General features: G+C 53.1%; 2 protein-coding genes across 2 annotated transcripts in view; both read right to left on the reverse strand.

Annotated features, from left to right (window-relative positions):
• Positions 1-6,661, reverse strand: part of ALDH4A1 (aldehyde dehydrogenase 4 family member A1) — an 18,186-nt gene extending 11,525 nt beyond the window's left edge. Inside the window, exons 1-8 of the mRNA XM_041463394.1 lie at positions 6,585-6,661; positions 5,386-5,479; positions 5,052-5,144; positions 4,901-4,948; positions 4,452-4,607; positions 3,258-3,407; positions 3,102-3,176; positions 134-321 (exon numbers count right to left, since the gene is read on the reverse strand). Of these exons, the coding sequence (XP_041319328.1) occupies positions 134-321; positions 3,102-3,176; positions 3,258-3,407; positions 4,452-4,607; positions 4,901-4,948; positions 5,052-5,144; positions 5,386-5,479; positions 6,585-6,619 (839 nt within the window). The 5' untranslated portion in view covers positions 6,620-6,661. The remainder of the gene's footprint in view (positions 1-133; positions 322-3,101; positions 3,177-3,257; positions 3,408-4,451; positions 4,608-4,900; positions 4,949-5,051; positions 5,145-5,385; positions 5,480-6,584) is intronic.
• A 4,833-nt stretch (positions 6,662-11,494) lies between these two features.
• IFFO2 (intermediate filament family orphan 2) overlaps positions 11,495-20,744 on the reverse strand; it is a 40,808-nt gene continuing 31,558 nt past the window's right edge. The window contains exons 6-9 of the mRNA XM_041463466.1: positions 19,048-19,168; positions 16,348-16,437; positions 15,602-15,732; positions 11,495-13,824 (exon numbers count right to left, since the gene is read on the reverse strand). Coding sequence (XP_041319400.1) covers positions 13,719-13,824; positions 15,602-15,732; positions 16,348-16,437; positions 19,048-19,168 — 448 coding nt within the window. The 3' untranslated portion in view covers positions 11,495-13,718. The remainder of the gene's footprint in view (positions 13,825-15,601; positions 15,733-16,347; positions 16,438-19,047; positions 19,169-20,744) is intronic.

Raw genomic sequence — 20,744 nt, forward strand, 5'->3', positions numbered from 1 at the left:
CCCTGCCTTCCCCCCGTCCCCAATGCACAGCCCCTCCCTGCCCTCCCGCTGTCCCCTGTCCCCAGCCCCTCCCTGCCCTCCCCCTGTCCCCTGTCCCCAGCCCCTCCCTGCCCTCCCGCTGTCCCCAGCCTACGGCACGCTGCCGGTGAAGTTGAGGCCACAGAAGTGCTCGGAGCTGGTGACAGTGTCCCCAAACTCGGGGCCGTCCGAGGGCACGAACTGCACCACGTTGGGGGGCAGCCCCGCCTCCAGCAGGATCTTGTAGACGGCGTAGCTGGAGAGCAGGGCCGTGTCGCTGGGCTTCCACAGCACCACGTTCCCCTGGGGGCAGAGAACACCTCAGCAGCCATGTCTGAATTCCTGGAACATTGTCCCAGAGCGGTGGCAGCTCGCAGGGACACGCAGCCTTTATTTCTTTTCTGTGTTCCCTGTTATTCCATATATTCTCCACACACGTATGTGCAGCTCTGTTGTATTAGTGACTACACTTCCCAGCACTTTGCCATGGCCTTTCCTGAGCAAGAAAGAAAAAAATTCCAGCGCTCCAAGCCCCAGGGGGTAAAGGCCCCAGTGCTGTCTTGGATCTTCCTGGGAACCAAAGGTGAGAACAACTCTTTGGGATATTTCATGGACAGAGCACAGCCAGTGCTGAGGGGGGACTCCAGACCAGGGGGGACTGCATCACCACTTGTCCTCCCAATTGGTGCTTTTTAATAATTATGCCGATTTCCTAAAACCTATAAAAATGTCCTCATCCGTGTGGGGGTGGGCTTTTGTGGACATCCTTCCATAACTGCCCCTGAAGGCCTTCAAACAAAGATCTGCTCTTGTATTGCCTCCTTACTAAAATTATCCCGAGTTTCATTTCCAGGTTGGGAAAAAGGCAGCAGCACCTTCACCCAGGTGAAGGCAGGACTGGGTGTGCCCTGCTCAGCTGAGGGCACAAATCCCCCCCTTTTCTCTCACCAGGTGGCTGTGCCAGCCTTCCCCACCTTCCCTTCCAGGGCTGAGCTCTGCCTTCCCCCAGAGGAGCTGGAAGCACGGCCCTGGTTCCTGCCCCAGGACACAGGAATGTGCTCCCGATGTCACCAGCACTGCCACCAGCCCTGGGCAGGGCCAGCAGGGCAGTGAAACCAAACCTCCAGCTGGATTAACCAGGCACAAACAGCACGAGGGACTGGAGAACTGCACTGGTGACACCCCCTTGGCCCTGTGCCACCCCACCCCTGGGCCCCACGGCTCCCTGTGACCGCCCCGTGTCCCTGTCACACGGCTCGGCCTCCCCTGCACGGGGTCACAGCCCTGGCATGGAGTTTTGGACTCCTGTCTCCTGCTTTCCAGGGATTTGTTGTGCAGGAAAAGCTCCCCCTGGGCACAGCTCCTCCCTGGGCCCCTCCAATCCCTGCACTCCAAACGCTGACAGAACCCTGCAGAAGCTGCAGGCAGCTGGGAAATCCAGGCCAGGCTGGACACAGCGATCCCAGCAGCCTGGCCTGCTCTGATCCCGAGGAAATCCCATTCCCAGGACTGACTGCATGCACCTCTGCAGGGTCTAACCCCCGTGGTGACAGAAACTCTGGGGCTCTAATTAACATTCCCCTATTGAGCAGCGTTTTCACTGGGGCTCTAATTAAGTTTCCCCTATTAAGCAGTGTTTTCTCCTAACTTTAATTCCAGGTGCCCCCTGCTGCTGAGCTTTCCAAGGCACCTGCTGATGTCCTGCTGCCTTCTGCTCCCAGTCCAGGGCAGGGATCCCATCCCCCTGCAGCATCCCGGGGGGAATTCACAGCCACACCGAGCAGGGATGTCCCCAGCTGTCACTCAGAGCTGCCAGCAGGGGTTTGTCCCGTCCCAGCAGGGCTCACCTGCTCTGGGATGAGCTCACCCACATCCCCCAAAGCCAAGGGTGTCCCTCAGATCCGGGGGACCTCTCTCCTCACAAATCTTCCCAGCTCCATGGTGGCTTCACCCTCTCCTTGTCTCCCCCCATTCCTGCCCTAGTGACAGGTTCAAATGCTTCACTCAAATATGGCCTTAAATGTGACATTCCCAAATTAAAAGCTCCCCAGCCTCTTTGGGGCCAGCAGGAAAATTGGAGCCTAATTAGCAAAGAGCTGAAGACAATTTCTTGGTTTTTCTCCTTTCCCAGTACAACAATCAATTAATTATTCCTGGCCCAAATTCACCAGGTTATTACAGTCTCTCCCCAAAATCCACCCTGCAGAGGCAGGAGCTCCTGTGCTCCATGGGCTGGGACACAAATGAGAATGTGCAGAAATGTTTTTTACCAATACCTTTTTCAAATTTTATTTTTTCAGACCTTCTGGGCTCTCTTGTCTGCCAGTTTGGTGCTAAATGGCAGAGCCACGGCCTGCCCTTGCCTTCCTAACACACCCACTGCACCCAGAAAGTGTCATCCCAGAGGAATTTGAGCAGCTACAAACTGGTTACACTTTCATGTCCCGACAGCACCCTGAGCCCAGGTAGGAAATCAAACCCCTGCTGTGTTAATTCCCAGATCCCAAACCCAGCCTGGGAAGGAAAAGACACCTTGCTTCAGAACAAAAACCCCAGAAGGGCAGGTCTGGGCAGTTTGTGCTTTTCCAGCACTTCCCCCATCACACTGGAAATCCAGACACTGGGGTGTTTTAATTAAAGCCTAAATGCTGATTGGGTCAAGGGGTCCAACAGGCCCCAGGTGTGTCTGTGGAACAGCCCCAGGGGGGCTCAGCTCCCTCCTTGCCCACCCCAACCCAGCTGAACCTGAGGGCTGGGATCCCTCTACCAACCTTTCCTTGGACTGTCCTGTCCCCATGTCCCTATGCCCTGTCCCCCTGTCCCATCCCCCTGCCCCCATCCTGTCTCTGTGCCCTGCCCCCATGTCCTCATGTCCTGTCCCCCTGTCCTGTCCCCCTGCCCCCCTGTCCTGCCCCTTGCTCTGTCCCCCTGTCCCATCCCCTGTCCTGTCCCTGTCCCCCTGCCCTGTCCTGTCTTCCTCTCCTGTGACCCTGCCCCTGTCCTACCACCCTGTCCTGTCCTCCTGTCCTGTGACCCTGCCCTGTGCCCTTGTCCCCTGCCCTCCCCTGTCCCCCAGGACTCACCATCAGCGCCGGAGCCCCCGCCAGGTTGCCGCCGATGGCCGTGAAGTTGAAGGGGGACACGGCGGCCACGAAGCCCTGCGGAGGCACAGGGACAAGGGAGCATGGGAGCCTCCTGTCCCCCAGCGTGACCCACGTGGGGCACGGGGCCCAGCTCACCTCCAGCCCCCGGTAGACCATGGAGTTGGTGCTGATGTCCACGCTCAGGGGCTGGCTCTGCTCCAGCTCCAGCGCGTACTTGGCGTTGAAGCGGAAGAAGTCGATGAGCTCGGCAGCGGCGTCGATCTCCGCCTGGATCACGGTCTTGCCCTGCAGGGAGAGGGAAGGGGGGATGCGGCAGTGGTGCATGGGGGGGGATGCAGCCGTGATGCATGGGGGAATGAGGCAGTGGTGCATGGGGGCATGCAGCAGTGGTGCATGGGGGGATGAGGCAGTGGTGCATGGAGGAATGTGGCAGTGGTGCATGGGGGTGCAGCAGTGGTGCATGGGGGATGCAGCAGTGGTGCATGGGGGGGTGCAGCAGTGGTGCAGTGCTGGCTGTGGGTGCCCCTCCCGAGCTCGGTTCCCAAGGATGGGGCCTCCTTCACAGCCTCACGCTGATCCTGTTCCCAGGAGCAGCAAGGAGTGAGGATCAGCCTGGATCCCCTCACAGAGCACCTCCAGCCATTCCCACGGCCAAAAACCACCCTGGCAGCCCCTCCTGCCCTGCTCCTCCTGCTCAGCCCAGCTTCTCCAGCACCCCTGTCTTAGGCTGGAAATGGGGGTGTGTATTCTATTCCAATCTGTTAGGGGTGAGGCAAAACCCCACAGATAACTGCCCAGTTAACAGCAGAGAACTGCTCCACAGATAGGAACAGAATACACACCTCCATTTCCAACCCAAGACACAGGGATGAGCTGGGAGCATTCCCAGCTCCCTCTCCCATCCACAGGAGGTCTGAGGGATGTTCAGGATATTCTGTTCATTGGTCAGTTTTCTTTATCTCTTCCACAACCAATCCTCCCTCCAGGATCCCTGCTCCACCGGTACCACACCTGGCACTGCAGGAGGGCTGAGCCACCATGGGATGGGACTGCTGCCACCACCTGACCCACAGGGGGTCAGGGCCTATTCTGAATCTGTCAATAGTTTTTTTGGTTTTATTGTTTTGGGGTTTTTTTGTACTAGTACATTTGGTTTTTGGGTTTTTTTCAGTTTTTCTAGTAAAGAACTGTTATTCCTGCTCCCACATCTTTGCCTGAGAGCCTTGTAATTTCAAAATTATAACAATTCAGAGGGAGGATTTACATTTTCCATTTCAGGGGAGGCTCCTGCCTTCCTCAGCACACACCTGGCTGTTCAAAGACCCCTACCTGCCCGACCATGGTCTTGGCCAGCACTTCTGCTCGCCGCGGGCCACTCAGCATGTCAGCCGCCTTCAGGAAGATCTGGGCCCGGTCCTGCACAGGCTTCAGGTCCCATTCCTTCCTCGCTGCCAGGGCAGCGTTAATGGCTTTGTTAATGAGCTCCTGTGGAGGCAAAGGGGAAAAGGCAGCAAGGAGGAGCCTCTCCAGGTTCCTCTCCACCACCAGGTCACCAGGAAAAGTGAGGGGTCACCCACCCCAGGCACAGACCACTGGTGCCATCACAACCCCGAGTCTGCAGCTCCTGGTGGGTTTGTTCCAGGATCCCTGGGGCTTGGAAAGGCTCCTGGAGCCTCCCTGCTCACAAAATTCATTTCACTTGCTAAGCCAAGGCCAAGTGCTGCTGTTTCCCCAAAAAAAAACAGCCAGGAAGAGGGGGGACAGAGAGGTGCACTCACCTTGTTGGCATAGCAGTACTTGGCCACCTTGTGTGCATGGTTAAAGGGCTGGGAAGAGAAGAAGAGGCTCTGTAGGAACCAGTCCCAGGATCCTCCTGCAGGGATCCCCCTGCTCCATTCTCCCCCATTTAATGAGACCCCCCTGACTCACCGAGAGCTGGTACCTCACCGTGGGGGTCCACACCTCCTCCCCCCCGATGACACACGGGATCTCCTCGGTCTTGCCCTTCAGGTCAGCGAGGGCCTGGCAGAGAGGAGAACGCGGTGGGAGCAGCTCCCACCCGCTCCAGCTGCCCTCCATCCCCCTTCCCACGGGCTGAGGGAACTGGGAACAGGCTCCGGGCATGGGCTGCCCACAGGGAAGGAGCAGGAGCTGGGCAGGATGGGGTTGTCACACCAGGGAGAGCCTGGGGCTGCCCTGCAGCACCTGCAGCACAGCCCGAGCCCCTCCCAGCCCCAGAATCCCCAAATCCTGGCACTGGTACCTTCTGGAGTGCCGCTCGCTCGGGGCTCCCCGGCTTGAACTCCAGGATGGGCTCGTTGGTCACCTGGATGGCCGGGCGGTGCTGCCATCTCCGCCTGCGGCAGGGCAGGACAGGAACGCTGGAATTCTGCCGTGCCCTCCTTCCCCAGCATCGGGGGACAGCTCAGCCCCGGGGACACCTCGATCCCGGGAACACCTCAATCTCTGGGGACACCTCGGTCCCAAGGACACTTCTATCCCTGGGGACACCTCAGTGGCAGGGACACCTCGATCCCTGGGGACACCTCGCTCCCGGACTGCCCCCCCTAACCAGCCCCTGCTCCATCCCTCCCGCTGGATGGGGATGCCAGAGAAGGGAGCCGAGCCCGGCGCTTGCCCCCAGCCCACCACCCCTTCTCTCGCTCAGCAAAAAGCGCTGGGACAGGCATTTTTAAGGAAGGAGCCACAGGATAGATTTTTAAGGAAGGAGGCACAGGATGGATTTTTAAGGAACGAGGCACAGGATCGATTTTTAGGAACGATCGAGCCGGGCTGCCCCAACACCGCAGCGCTCCGCCGGCGCCTGGCAAAGTCCAGGGGCAGAAGCCGGACGGGCACCGAACTGCCCGGGGTCAGCCGGACCTTGGCAGTGCCCAGCCCCACGTGCAGCTCAGCGATAATGCCCGAAAAACGGGGGAATGGGAGAAAAAGGAGGAGAAACGAGAAGGAAAGGGGGGGAACGAGAAGAAAGGGGGGGAAACGAAGGGAAAAGGGGAAAACGAAGGGAAAATGGGAGAAAAATGAAGGGGAAAAGGGAAAAAGGAAGAGGAAAGGGGGAGAAAAAAAGAAAACAGGGAGAAAAGGAGACGACAAGGGAAAAAAGGGGGAAAGCAAAGGGATAAAGGAGGAAAACCAAGAGGAAGCAGCAGAGAAGAGGTAAAAACAAGGGTAAAAGGGAAAACAAGGGGTAAACTGTGGAAAACGGGTAAAAACAGGTGGGAAAGGAGAAAACAAAGGGAAAAACGAGGGAAACAAGGGCAGAAAAAGGAGGAAAGAGGGGAGAACAAGGGGAACTGAGGGCTGGCAGTGCCTGCGGCTGGCAGCGGGACGGTTCCCGGGGATGGCAGGAGCGGGATCGAGCGGAGCCCGAGTCCGCCCCACACGTGGGGACGGTGCGGGAAAGAGGGAAGGGGAAGGGGAAGGGACGGAGCCCGCACTCACCCGCAGTCCCTCAGCGCCCGCAGCCGCCGCCACATCCCGGCCCCGCCGCGCTCCCGGCCCGCGGCCGCCACCACCCGCCGCGCGGGGGGAGGGGGGGCGGGGAGGAGACGCAACCATCAATTAATTAATAAATTAATAAATCACCGGGAGCAGCGATCTGGAGAAGCGGCCCCACGCCTGTCGCTCGCTGTGTGTGAGGGTGAGGGCCGTGTCCCCCCCCCGCCCGCGGGGTGCCCGTGGGGTGTCCCCAGCGGCGCGTCCCCCCCCGCGCGGTGATGGTTGCGGCCGGAGCGGGGGGCGGTGGCGCGCGCGGCACGTGGGAGGGGGCGGGGCGCGGGAAGGAGCCAAAAATCATTTAAAAAAGGGAAATTCGGGAAAAACAACAACAAAACCGACCCGAGCAGAGGGAGCGGCTGGCACTGCGCCCGGAGCCCGGCGGGTCCGAGCCGCCAGAGAGGACCGAGGCGGGGAAAAAGAGAAAAGCGGCTGAGAATCCCTTTGGGAACTGTGAATTACCAAAGAAGGGGTGATTTTAACCCAAAGGTGGGGCCAGGCTGGGGCACAGGGCCAGGAGGAGGCTGAGGTGTGCAGGGGGTACTTTAATTTCCAAGGAGAGTCACGTTTCAAGAGCAGCAGCTGAAGGACCCTAATTTTGAGGGGATTTCGGGCTCTTTTAGGACCCCAAATCACCCGGGCTGAGCGGATTTTCAGAAACGGGGGTGGTCCCTCCCTCCCCAGACCCAAATCCTTCTGCTTTAGAGGCGTTTTCCACCCCAAGAATTAACACGCAGAGCCGTTTAACCAGGAGTTTGGTATTTATTTTATAGTTTTTTGTGGTTTTCATCGTCACCAGAGACCGACTGGCACCTGTTTGATGGGGCACCGCGGGCTGAGCCCCGGCCCGGGCAGGACGGACGGGCTGGACACGGGCTGCACACCGCAGCAGCACACGGAGAGCTGCCAGCACACCTGCGAGGGGACGGTGGGGTCGGTTTTGGCACTAAAAAAAGGAAAATGGAGCAAATCCGCCGAGCTCAGAGGAGGGCGGGTGGTTCTGGCTCTGGCTGAGGGAGTTCTCAGGGCTCCTCCTCGTGGATTGGATTCTCGAAGCATTTCGTGGTCCCAAATCCACTGGGGGTGTCCCATTCCAGCTGCTGCGGGTTCCCAGCACAGAATTCCAGCCCCCCACCTGGGGTCATCCAACAGCATCATCAGTCCAGTCTTTTCCATTAAAATTAGCTAATATACAGAATATAAAGCACAGTATTTACACGGGGACGGTAACCAGGGGCGTTCCCACACCAGCAGCAGTTTGTTGTCGTGGGGATAAAAGAAACTCTTAAGTGACCTAAAGAGGAACCGACAAGAAGTGACACAGCAGGAGGGAAGAGGCATCAATACCCCCCACTCGAACACGATAAATAATAAATTATCTTTTTTGGCAGAAGGTTGCTACATTTACTTTAACCACAGGAAGGTGTTTTAGGGACTGGATTGTGAGTTATTTGGTGAAACCAGGTTACACAAAGGAGTGTGTTTTAGTGACTGAGGTTGGACCACCCTCAAACCCTCTCCAATCAAACAGAAATTTGGGGTTTCAGGGCTGGCAGTCTGGGCAGCTCCACTGGGTTTGTGGCACCATGGTCTGGGCTGTTCTGCCACAGAGATGACACTGGTTTGAAGCCACCCCAAGGGTTGTTTTAAGCTTTAACATCCTAATTTCCAAAAAAAGGGAGCTGGCCAGACCAACAAGAACCCCCTTCCCAAGGGCTTCACTGTTGGAGTGCCTCAGATTAGGGGGAATGGTGATTTCTGCAATCAAATACCCACATTTAAACACAACTTGTTGCTCCTTCAAAAGAGAAGCTTTGAGAGGCTCCTGCAAAGGCAGAAGGGTCTGAGGACACCGAACTCACATGAAAACAGACAGAAGGGAAGGCTCAAGTGTTTCCTCCCTGCTCTGCCAAGGGCCTGGCCAAGCCCTGAGTGTTCCCCCTGCAGGGAGAGGGGCTGGGATCCCATTCCCACGGAGAATTTGGCAGGCAGTGCTCCCAGCTCACCTCGGCTGTTATTCCCACCAGGACCCGCCTGCTGCCTCATTGGTAATTTTGTTTCTCGGTTAAAACTCACAGGGACACAAATTACATCCCACTAAAAAGCTTAAAATCCAGTGTTTGGGTGGCAACCCCGAAGGCAAAGAGCTTTACGAGCTGTGTGCTCCCCTGCAGCCGAGCAGAAGGACAAAAATCCCAAAAGTCCTGAAGGCAAGGGTGGAAAACCCTCACTGGGGTGTCCCTGCCTCGTGCAAGCACTGGGATGTCTTAATTTAGCAGGGAGAAATCACTCCTTAAACACTCAGCTCTAAAATGAAGCACTCGAACGTGAAACCTCCCAGCTCTGCAGCTCTTCCAAGACAAACATCCTCCCCGTGTTCCCAGAGCCAAGGGAAACACCAGGAACAGCTCTGGGAGCACCCACGGCCCTTCCACAGCCAGCTCGTGTTTTTGCTGGCAGGAATGATCATGGAAAGGAAAATTAATATAATCTCACTTTAGAAGCAGCTCTGGATGCATATTCAGGCACGATTCCCATCTGCTGTTTTGTTTTGTTGAGTTAATCCCAATTTCTACAGGTACAAATATAATTTGTATTTAATTTTTTGTTATCCAGGCAGAGTTTAACCCCTGTCCTGCCACGCTCCTGGGATCCGGGAGGTCCTGACCCCTTCCAGGAGCATCCTCCCAGTCAGGGGAAGGGAATAAAATCACAGGGAAGGGAATAAAATCACAGCACCCACTCTGCAGAGGGAGAAGAGATGCTGAAGCTGCAGCCTCCCATGGAGGCTGTGAGTGCTCCACAGCCAAACCTGTCCCGGTTATTTCCACGTTGACTCTTGGAACCATCAGAGAATTTGGGGGTCCCATCAGAGCAGAAGAGAATTTACAAGGGAATGATTGCATCTGCCAACAGAAATCTGTTTGCACTTTAAAAACCTCTGATAAAAATAGAATATATACTGTGATTTTATAAATAGATTACACATTTAGCTTAGATGAGTTTCATTACATTCCCCCCTAAACTTTTTTTTTTTCTTTTTAAAGAATTTTGCTTTTTCCCTTGTGTGAACTAAGATGATCATCACTAAGTCTGAAAAAAACGTTTGTACCACATTATTCTTTAAAACATTTGTACCACATTATTCTTTGGACATTTTTGAACAACATGCATCCACAAACTGCCACTTGTTTACTGAAAACATTTTTGTACAAACCCAGTTTAGGAATTTCATCTATTATTACACTGCTAGCGAGCAAAAAAATTTGCTTCCTTGAAATCCCCTTTTAAAAAATGAGAAACGATGAGGAGGATTTTCTGACTGTAAATCTAAAAAAGTGTCAATATGACACCGCATTAAGAATAGAAAACAAAAATAAAGTATTTACAGCTTTACAAAGGAAAAAAGAAAGAGGTCATCAAAATCATTTCCAGCATTTTTACAAGTAAATTCCTTTTTTTCTCTTTTTTCTCTGGCAAGCTTTGATCTGTTTCTGGAGTGGTGCCACACACACGGAGCAGGAGCAGCAGCACGGCTGGACTTGGAACCAACGACCTCCAGGAAAACCCCCAAGGACCAACCCCAGCTGCCCCCAAAAGGCTGGCCCAGCCTAAATGAAAATAAACCCCGACCCCGAGTATGAAAACATCTTTTCTTCTTTAAAAATGGATTACATGTGGTTACAAGAAAGACACCGACACCCATGGGAACCTCTACTGTCCTACACATCACCACCGTGCACGTGAGTTCTACACCCTCTACTACACCCACATCCCTCTCACCCACCCCACTGCAGGGGCTCTGCCCACCCCACACCCAATTCCTGCTGTGGGAATTCCCTCAGCACCCACTGTGGGTGCTCCTACCCACCCCACACCCAATTCCAGCTGTGGGAACTCCCTGCCCTCAGCACAACAGCTCCTGGGTTTGGGAACACTCAGCCTTTTTCCTACCGGGACACTCAGTTTCAATAAAAAATTACAAACCCAGAGTGGAAGGACAGCACAACCCCGACAGCTGCTGGGGCCGTGGTGTCAGGAGCATTTCGGGGTGAGGAGAGCCGGGGGCAGGCTCCGGGATGGGACAGCCAGGGGCAGGCTCCGGGAGTGCTCCGGGGTGAGGAGAGCCAGGGCAGGAGCCGGGAGTGCTCCGGGGTGAGGGGAGAGCCAGGGCAGGAGCCGGGAGCGTTCCTGGGTGAGAGAGCCAGGGGCAGGCTCCGGGATGGGACAGCCAGGGGCAGGCTCCGGGAGCGTTCCCGGTGGGCAGAGCCAGGGGCAGGATCCGGGAGCGTTCCTGGGTGAGGAGAGCCAGGGGCAGGATCCGGGATGGGACAGCCAGGGGCAGGATCCGGGAGCGTTCCCGGGTGGGCAGAGCCAGGGGCAGGATCCGGGAGCGTTCCCGGGTGGGCAGAGCCAGGGGCAGGATCCGGGAGCGTTCCCGGGTGGGCAGAGCCAGGGGCAGGATCCGGGAGCGTTCCCGGGTGGGCAGAGCCAGGGGCAGGATCCAGGAGCGTTCCCGGGTGGGCAGAGCCAGGGGCAGGATCCGGGAGCGTTCCCGGGTGGGCAGAGCCAGGGGCAGGATCGATCCGGGAGCGTTTCCGGCAGGAAGGGAGCCAGGAAGGGAGCCGGGGCAGGCTCCAGGAGCTGATTCACTGTGCTGAGCAATGCCTGCCCCAGCCACTGAAGCATCACAGACATCCAGACTTGGCAGACGCTTCCTCAGCCTCAGGAGAGGCTCCTTGGGAGCAGCTGAAGTTCAAAACCCTTCAAAACCCTTCAAATTGCAGATTTCAAACATGCAGTCCCAGCCCAAAAAATACCCCAAATCCCCACCCACCCACCCCCTAGCTTGCAGCCCTAGTGAACATCACATTTACCACTTTGGCCACCTAAGAAATAACAGGAATGAGCACTTTGGAATGAGGTTTCTCTTCCAGAGAAAAGTTATTTACAGGACAGACCAGGCTTTGGAAAGCCCCTCACCCCAGCACCCAAGGAGTTGTCACCTACTCTGCACTGAGTATTGCCATCAGTAAGGACACCACAGGAACATCCTTGGATCCAGGGGCTTGGACAGAAGCCATCAGCTGTGGCTGGTGCCCTGCAGGCTGTGGATGCTGATGGATCAGCCTGCTCCCTCCTCCCCAGCGTGAGAAAGGCAGGGAGCTCCTGTGACCCACGTGGCCTCAAAGCTGCTGTGTCCAGGCAGGAGATGGAGCTGACAGCCAGGCAGCAGCACAGGAGGGGAAACATTCCTGTGCCCACAGTTCCACCAGGAGCCCCCCGAGGCCCTGCCCCTCTCCGTGGCCATGCCAGACTGAGGAGCTCCCAGCCAGGAATGAGCCATTTTCCAAGAGACTGTGCTCTCTAGGGAACGGAGCAGCAGGATCTGCACTGGCTGCTTGCTTGCAGTGCAACTCCAGAGATCCAGAGGCTTGGGAACACCACTCAGGAAGCTCACAGGATTGGCCACTTTGCCTTTCCATAACACCAAGAGGGTACAGAAATCAGGATTTTCCCTGTCCAGCCCTAGCACTGCTCCTGCACAGCACTTCCTGGCAGGCAAAACCAACACATTTGGTATTTACTCTGAGTTCCAACCACTGCTTAACCCCACAGCTGGCTTTGGGCAGTATCAACTACGCTCTCAATCTTGGTTTAAAAACAAACAAAAAGTTATTGGCTGAGGTTTATACCCTGTTTTTACCTGCCTGAGGTGCTACAATTCCCATTCTAACCACGAAGAGCTCGGTGGGGCTGGAGTTTCCTCAGCCACCACCGTATGATCCGACTTTGATGCTGCTTCTCCTGGGTAAAAATACAGAAAGATGGGCAAAGCCAAGGTCTTGCCACTTTCTCACAGAGAAAGCACATGGCTGTTCCTCCCCAGTTCCAGGGCAGCAGCACTTTGGGATTCAGTTTACTATGCCCTAAAAAGGATTACAGCATTTCCCAGTGCTCGGTTTTCCCCAAGAAGAGTGGTCTGGAGCTCTCCCAAAGTCCTGTCTCCAGCCTACACCTAGGTCAGTTTATCCTGATGCTTCACCTACCCCACTCTACACATCATGGAGGCAGCATAAAATGGAATTCTCTCTCTGTCTGCAAAGAAAAATCTGCAAACACTAAAAAAAAAAAAAAAAAGCCCTGAAAAAAGACACAAACCAGGGCTGACTCCCCTCCTAACCCAACCACTGGAAACAAAGGCATTGTGATACAACATTCCACCTCAAAAAAAGCTCTACAGACATCTAAGTGTGCAAATGTGGGTTTAGCTTTCCTTTTCCCAAGGGATAACTGTAGCCCAGCAGGGACCAAACATTCCATATAAATAAGGCGAGCTTTTTTTTTGTTTTTGCATAGTAGTTACTCAGTGATAGTCCCCCCCCAGTGACCCCTCCTGTGCCCCCCTGCTTTGCCACCGAGCTGAGTCCTGCTCCTCCAGGTCCTGGAGTCCAGAAGAAACCTTCCCAAAGGCTCCCTCACCCCAAAAGGTGGGATGAAGAAAACCCTCTGAATTTTGTAGAACTGCTTCACCCTGCGAGCTGTCTCCAAACCCACTGTTGTTTTTAAACATTTGCCGTTCAATTTGGAGGCAATTCTTTTTTTTCTTGTGCCACACATTGGTAATTGCACCACAATTGTCTTGGTTTTGCTGCTCTTTTTGCCAATGTTGCTTTTGCCAATCAGTGCAGCAGCTCAGTAAAACCAGCAGCTTATTGAAGTACCCAGAGCCTCTGCAGCACCATCCTCTGCTGCCACCAGCTTTGGTTGTTTTTTATTTTTTTAAATAATATATTTTATAAAAACACCTGCTATTAATATTCCACTGGAGCTCAAAGTGGCTCAGCTTGGGGCAAAGGCACAATTAAAACACCGTGTTTTCCTACAGGACTCTGCATTTATGGTTTGTAGAACAATAGAAATGTACAGCACCAATCCTTGGCTGGGAGGGGATGCGTGTAGGAGTGAGTCCTCAGAGTCCCTCTGCAGGGGCTCTCAAGTCTTTCACCTTTCCCCCAGCAATTGGTTTGGAATCTTCTCTCTCCATCTTGCCCTTGACTGGAATGCTCCCACTTGCTATCAGCTGACCATGGGCTCCACGTCCGTCTCTCTGTCCAAATCATCCTGAATTTCATCTGTGTTTCCTGAGTCACTGCTGGCTACGGAGCTGGGGGATGGAGAATTCCTGCAGGGAAACACAGGGAAAGGTGCAGCCCAAAAGTTAAATATCCATGACTGAAGGAAGCAAAAAAAAGTCTTACAAGAAAACAGTCACTTTCCCTTCCCAGTACTACTTAAAAACCTCTTTATTAACATTAAACATTGGCATTCCCCCAAGCTATTAAAAAACCCCTTTAATAACATTAAACTTTTGGTTAAACAGTAAATATCAGTAGAAAAATCAAGGTGCCACCCCAGCCATCCCCTGCTCAAACACAGAGGCTGTCCCAGGTTTACTGATGGGGAAATGGAGAGCAAAGACTCTCAGCATCCCTAATACCCAGAGCCCTGAAAATTGAAAGTTTATCATCTTGTTCTACTGGGGTTGAGCAAGAGATAAGAGAAATCCCTCATAGTGTAAGGTTCTTAACACATGAGAAGATTAAAAAACAAGTTGTTCATGTAAGTCCAGAGTTGAGATTAATTTGGGGTTTTAAGAGTTCTAAATCTGAGATGTTAAAGACTGGAAGTCCAGCTGAGCTGGAGCTCCCTGTGTTTAGGAGCAGCTCCTGAACCCTTGGGGCTGTTCCAAGGTACAGGACCCCACTCTCTGCTGCAGACCCCCTTTCAGGGCTGATCTGGGACACAAGATTCTCCAAAGGACAAGGCCATCAAGTGACAGTGTTGCCTTTAGCCCAAGCTGACAGGAACTGATGCCTTAAGTTTTAGCTTTCATATTTCTCAGATTCTGTGCTGCATTGGTGTGTAACTCTGAACTTCATACAGAGCGTTAGCAAGTTCTCCTCCCAGTTTAGTCAGACAAAACAATCCTTTTCCAGCCCCAGAACCAAGGGAAACTATTGCAGCTTCAGGCCCAAAACGTGTAAACAAAAGCAAACTGGGGAGAAGCAAACTGAGAGAATGTGACTTCATTACCTGAAGCTGTAATTGGACAATTAACCCACAATATACAAAGGGGCTAAATTTACAAAAGTGTGAAAACTGATTCCCCATGGTCCATCTTGGGTGTAGCCTCGGCCAGGCTCTTGCACTGCCCAAGGTGTATCTTTGAAGGCCTTTTAATAAATCCCTACTTTGTTCCTGTAACAGTGTCTAGCCTGTGTTCCAGGTGCCCTGTGCAGCACCAGACCCAGGAGGCAATGTGCTGCTTTTCAGCTTCTTTTTCTGCCTCTGTTGAGGTCAGGATGGAAGGCACTCGAGCTGATAGTTTGGGTCAGACTCAGGTGTTTATTGTTTCTTATCAGTGTTACAGTCTCACATCAGTGAGTTCTGCACTTCTTCATTAACAAGGCACTAAATGGCCAACAATCTTTTGCTACAAGGTCTTTTAAGGCTATCCAATTAAGAAACGACACCTAAATTAATTTCACTTTTAACCCAATAACAAATCACTCGAAGTCCGCAATGTGGACTTTTCTGTCCAGTTACAAAATATCACCCAAACCCATGGAGAAGAAGGAAAAAGAAGGTGAAAAAGAAGGTGAAGAAGGTAAAGAAGAAGGAGCAGCCTCTGCCCTAAAACCTCCATCTTGCTCCATATTTATTACTATATTCTAAAACCCCAAACTCTAAGTTTTCCACTCTGTGATATTACACATTTCTAATCAACTCCACACCCATAATCCCAGTGCTATAAATCAATTTTGGAAGCCTTCTCCACAGCCTCAGGTCAATGCAGTGCTCTCCTGGGGGTCAGTGCCTGGCAGCACAGAAAGTCTGAAATTCCCAGCATGCAGAACTGCAGCAGGAAGGAGCTGCAGGGGCAGCAGAGGAGCCCTTACCTGTCAGCTGAGCCCTTGATGAGCCTCCTGCAGGTTTCCATCTGCACGTCCAGGCCCCGTTTCATGCTGCACATCTCCATGTACTCGTGCAGGTGCCGGTTCATGTCGCTCTTGGCTGTGGCCAGTTCCAGCTGAAGGACAAAGAATCAGCTTCAGGGGAGGAGCAATGCCACTTTTCCTGCACCTTCACACTGCCTCAGCTGCCCAGAGCCCACCCAAACACCCCACAGTGCACATTTCAGCTCACTGCTCCTGACTGCCAATGCATCCACGAGCCCAGGAAGGGCAATCAGAGCTTCACACTGGTTCTGAACAGCCCTGGAGGGCTTTTCCTGCTCTTGGCACCTTGTTTGTCAACAGGCAGTCATTAATGAAAGCAGCTCCAGGCAGGACAGAGATTTTGAGAAGCTCCAGCTGCTGTTTCTGGCAGCCTGTGAGGCCGTGTCCTGGGAAGCATTTCCCAGGGTGAGGGTGGACATGCAGAACAAAGGGGGGAAAAGACAAATAGTGTGTTTTATTCCCTTTGTTCAGCAGGTTCTCTCTTCACCAGCCTCAGATTTATGCTCAGTGCTGAAGTATGGAGCAATAATAGCCCAGAGAATGGCATTTAGAAAAATCCCCAGGGCACGCCAGAGGGAAATGCCTTTGCATTGTTGGATATATGGACATTCCTGCTTCCCTCTGGGACACCCCAGAGCACAGCGCTGTGCTGTGTCCATCCACCAGGAACAACTCCCCTTCCTCACCTCTATCTGCCCTATTGTCTCCTGGTATTCCTTGTCTCTCGTTTTGAAGAAAGACTCTGTCTCGTGGATCAAGTTTCCCAGGTTTTCTTCCTGCAGGGGAGAGGAGGACACAAAAAATCAGCAAGGAAATAAAGGAATTCAGGAGAGAACTGAAGATTTTATTTAACCTCCCTGGAAATGCAGGTTATTGTGTTCCTTCATGCACTGATTTTTTGAAGACATTTTTTCACGGGCCAGGACTATTCTTCCTCAATCTGGAATACCAGGAAAACACATTTCTGTGCCACGACCACAGCTCTGGACACACAAAGGCGAGGTCTGATCAAGGCTCCAGCAATTAAACCCATGCACCTGCTGCATTCCAAAGCACCAACCTCCTGGATTGTCCTGAGCCTTTCACAGCCTGAACACACTTGGACAGACTGAAATTGCTCTCCAGCCATGAAACTTTTCATTTTCCTTGCACTGACCATGCTGCTACTCCCAGCTTTGCACTGGAATTCTCATTTTCCAGTTACAGATCATCACTCTCCAGTGCACACACGGATTCCCACTGGAATTCCTGCACTGCTGGATAAAGCAGGAACAAATGCTGTCCCACAGAAAAGCTCCCCCTTTGGACTGACAGCACAGTCTGGGCTCCCAAACACACAGAGCTGCTTGGTGCAGCCCACAGAGCTGCTTGGTGCTGTCACTGTTCTCTCTTTCAAGCCTTCAGCCACCTCTGTTTTCCATTAAAAAATTATCCTCAATTTAACACAGCTGCACCAATAGTGTTAATGGGGTTTCCATGCTCTGGCCACATCTGTGGCAGATTTACAGGGCTCATTCCTGGTACCCACACCAGGCTACCCAGCCTGGAGTTACAAGAATCATCCCGCTGATCCTTTTATATGCAGAAGAGCTTTAAGGAGGAAGGTCATGAAAGAAGGTGGCGAGGGCAGCGTGTAAGAACTTGAAAGGAATAAAACCCACGGAAGGAAGATTCAGGCATGTAAAGCACATGTTAAAGAGCAGGCACAGCCGGAGCAGTCTTTATTCTGAACCTCCATCTACAAGCCAAATCTACCCTTTCCTTGTATAATTTTCATTTAGAAGGATTTAAGCTTCTTAAAATCTTTAGAGTTTCCCCGCGCGGGGCCTGGGCTCGGCGCTATTGCTGTGCTTAGCCAGGCACGCCCGGCGTATGCAAATCAGCTGTCATTAATTCCTGCACGAGGCTCCTCGTTATCACCCTGCCACTCTCCCTCTCCTGTTATCGCTGCCACTCTCCTGCTCCTGTTATCCCTGTGCCACTCTGTGCCCCTGTTATCCCTGTGCCACTCTCTGTCCCCGTTATCCCCCTGCTGCTCTGTGCTCCAGCTCCCCGCGGTTTCTGCAGCCCCAGCAGTTCCCAGTAATCCCCAGAGGCTCCCTGAGCTCCGGATGGATGATCCAGGAATGGAGAGGTGGAACAGGAACACGCCCTGGCAGCCAGACATCCCCCAGGCTGCTGCCTCAGCATCTTCCCTGGCTGGGAGGCAGCGGGATCATCTCCCACCTCCCAGCCTGTGCTGCTCAGGATGCAGTAACACGGCCATTCCCAGCCATTCCATCATTCCCAGGCTGTTCCCTGCCATTCCCAGGCTATTCCCAGAAATTCCATCATTCCCAGCCCACTCCCAGCCAGTCCCAGCCCCATTGCCTGCCACTCCCAGCCCATTTCCATCCATTCCCAGATATTCCCAGAATGTTCCCTGCCACTCCCAGCCATTGCCTGGCATTCCTAGCCCATTCCCAGCCCTCTCCAGGCTGGTTTACAAGGCTCTGGAGTGGCTGGATTAGCTGCCTTTCCCTGGGATTTTAGGATTAAAAGGAAGCTGTTCATTATCCACCACTGCCAGCAGATCCCCACTGACTGGGCAGAGGGAAGCCCAAGATTCACGGGTCCAGAGGATCCCTGGGGCTTTTTGTGGTCCTGCAGCCACAGGTTCTTTGTCTGGAATGGGATTTACACCCTTCAACACCTCCCCAGCACACCAAGGTTGCTCAGCTCCCCACAGGAACAACTGTGCAACCCCTGCCCTGCACTCCACATGTTATCATAACAAAGTGTGAATGATGACTCACAGAGAAAGTGAGGTGCTGTGGAAGATCACAGAATCCCAGACTGGTTTGGGCTGCAAGAACCAGTCTGGAATTAAAGTTCACCTAATTCTACCCCCTGCCATGGGCAGGGACACCTTCCACTGTCTCAGGCTGCTCCCAAGCCCATCCAGCCTGGCCTTGGACACTTCCAGGGATGGAGCAGCCACAGCTGCTCTGTGTCGGGGCCTCCCCACCCTCACAGGGAAGGATTTTTTCCTAAAATCAATTCTAAACCTCCCTCCTCTCAGCTCAGAGCTTTAGAGAAAGCTCTGAAGGGTGAGAAATTCCCTGATGCTCCTGGAACAGACACCTTGGATCCTTCACCTCTCACTCAGTATTTTAAATACTCAGTCTGAAGGAGCCAAGGAAGTAAAGTTTGGCCAATAAAGTGATTGCACAGACTGCAAATCAACCACAGAGGGAAAGCACTAAGAGGATTTTAAAATCAAAGTCAGTCTGTGTGGCAAACTAGATCACCAGTCCAACACCCACAGGGTCAAATGGCTGTAAAGGAGCAGCTGAGGGAGAGTTTCTGCAGAGAAGAGTTGGAGAAAATAACAGGAATGAACTCACCTCTCCTTGGAGGTCAATGGAGGGGTTGCAGTTGGTGAAGTCCTCCCACAGCAGCAGCGTTTCCTCGTTCTCCTCCCACGTTAAACTGTCACAGTCGTCATCGAAATCAAACGTCTCACGGCTGAGAGAGCAAACAGGCATTAGCCAAAGCACTCCAGCCCCACTCCCTCAGCCCTTTAATTAATTGTCTAGAAAAATGGGCTATGAGAGCTGAATGGGGGACAACGTAGCGGCTGGAAATCCTCACAGCTTTTAGCAACAGCCTGTGCCCAGGCCAGGCCCCTCTCTGCTGGGCTCCCTGCCACCCCACGGCAGAATAAAAGATCCTTGTTGGAGCTGCTGCTGGAGCACAAGGCCTGGCTCTGCCCTCCAGATGGAGCTGCACAGTAGCTTCCCCTGTTTACAAAACCACAGAAATGTTTGGAGCTGTTCTTTCCTCCAAAGGAAAGGAGCTCAAACACAGCTCGGGGGATGGCACAGGGCTCAGAACCCACGCGGGTTTCACAGGGGAGCTCAGCCAAGGGCTCCCCTGCAGCCTTGGAACACACCAGGGCTGGGAGGAACAGGGGCTGCAAGGAACAGGGGCTGCAAGGAACAAGGATGAAAAGGCTGAGCCCCTGAGATGTGCAGAGCAGCACAGACACTGCTGCAGCCAGTGAGGGCAGAGCACAGGGCAGGAGTGGCCTTTGACACAGTTATCTGCTCTAACCTTGTGCAATAAAGGAAAGTTGCAGAGCACAGAGCACAGAGCAGTAGCTGCTCCTCATCGTGGTTAAGGAGCCCTGACAAAGAACTGGAATTTCTCCCTGAGCAGCCTGGATTCCAGGCTGATGCATTTTTAAGGCTTTAGCTCACTTCCTCTGAGCTGATAACATCCCAGGAAGGAGCCCCATGCTGCCCCGGGAGGCTGCAGAGCTTGGCAAGGGACAGGAAGTTTGTCTGGATCAGCAGCTCTGTAAAAATATCATTTTAAACACTTGGACACTCATGACTGTGCCTTTTGCAAATCCACTTCTTCAAACTGTTTTCTTTTTCCAAGATCTGTCCTGGTCAGAAAGCACAAAGGCTCCTGAGCTGACCTCACACAAAATCCACTGCAGCTCTGATTTTGTGCTACTTAATTCTTAAAATTTAAGTTCATTACAGCTAAAAAGCAAGTCGTTTTGTTCTGTTAATGATATCAGCTCCTCAATCTATTTCTAAGCTATTATTTCCTGCTTCACAAAGACCCCAGGCCCATGCCCAATGAGCCACCAGCACTTTCACCCCAGCTTGGTAGAACAAGGTTCCTGTAGCACTTTGTGCCATGGGTAATAGGACCAGGAGATAAGAATTTCATTGGCAGGATCAAAACCAACTGGGTATCACAGGGCAGGTGTGGGAACAAAATTAAAACCTAGATGCATGACCAACCTAGCAGGTACATTTAACTTTTTGCTTTTTTAAAAATTCCACACACACTGCCTGCTGTCACACTGAGTTTAGCAGTGGAGAAGTCAAAAATCTCTATTTATTACACTGATTATTATGGAGGGCCTAAAGACATCTGAAAGGAGCCCTAACAAGGGGAATCATCACAGCTTTGGCAAAAACCATCCCTCCCACACAGGGGATTCAGGCAGAAAGGAGAAAATGCTGCCCTGAAACAGAACTCCTGGCAGTGTCTGACAGCAGAGGAGGAGCTGGTGGTGCTCAGA

This window comes from Pyrgilauda ruficollis, unplaced genomic scaffold (genome assembly GCF_017590135.1).
Source record: "Pyrgilauda ruficollis isolate IOZ18807 unplaced genomic scaffold, ASM1759013v1 scaffold165, whole genome shotgun sequence".
Taxonomy (NCBI): Eukaryota; Metazoa; Chordata; class Aves; order Passeriformes; family Passeridae; genus Pyrgilauda; species Pyrgilauda ruficollis.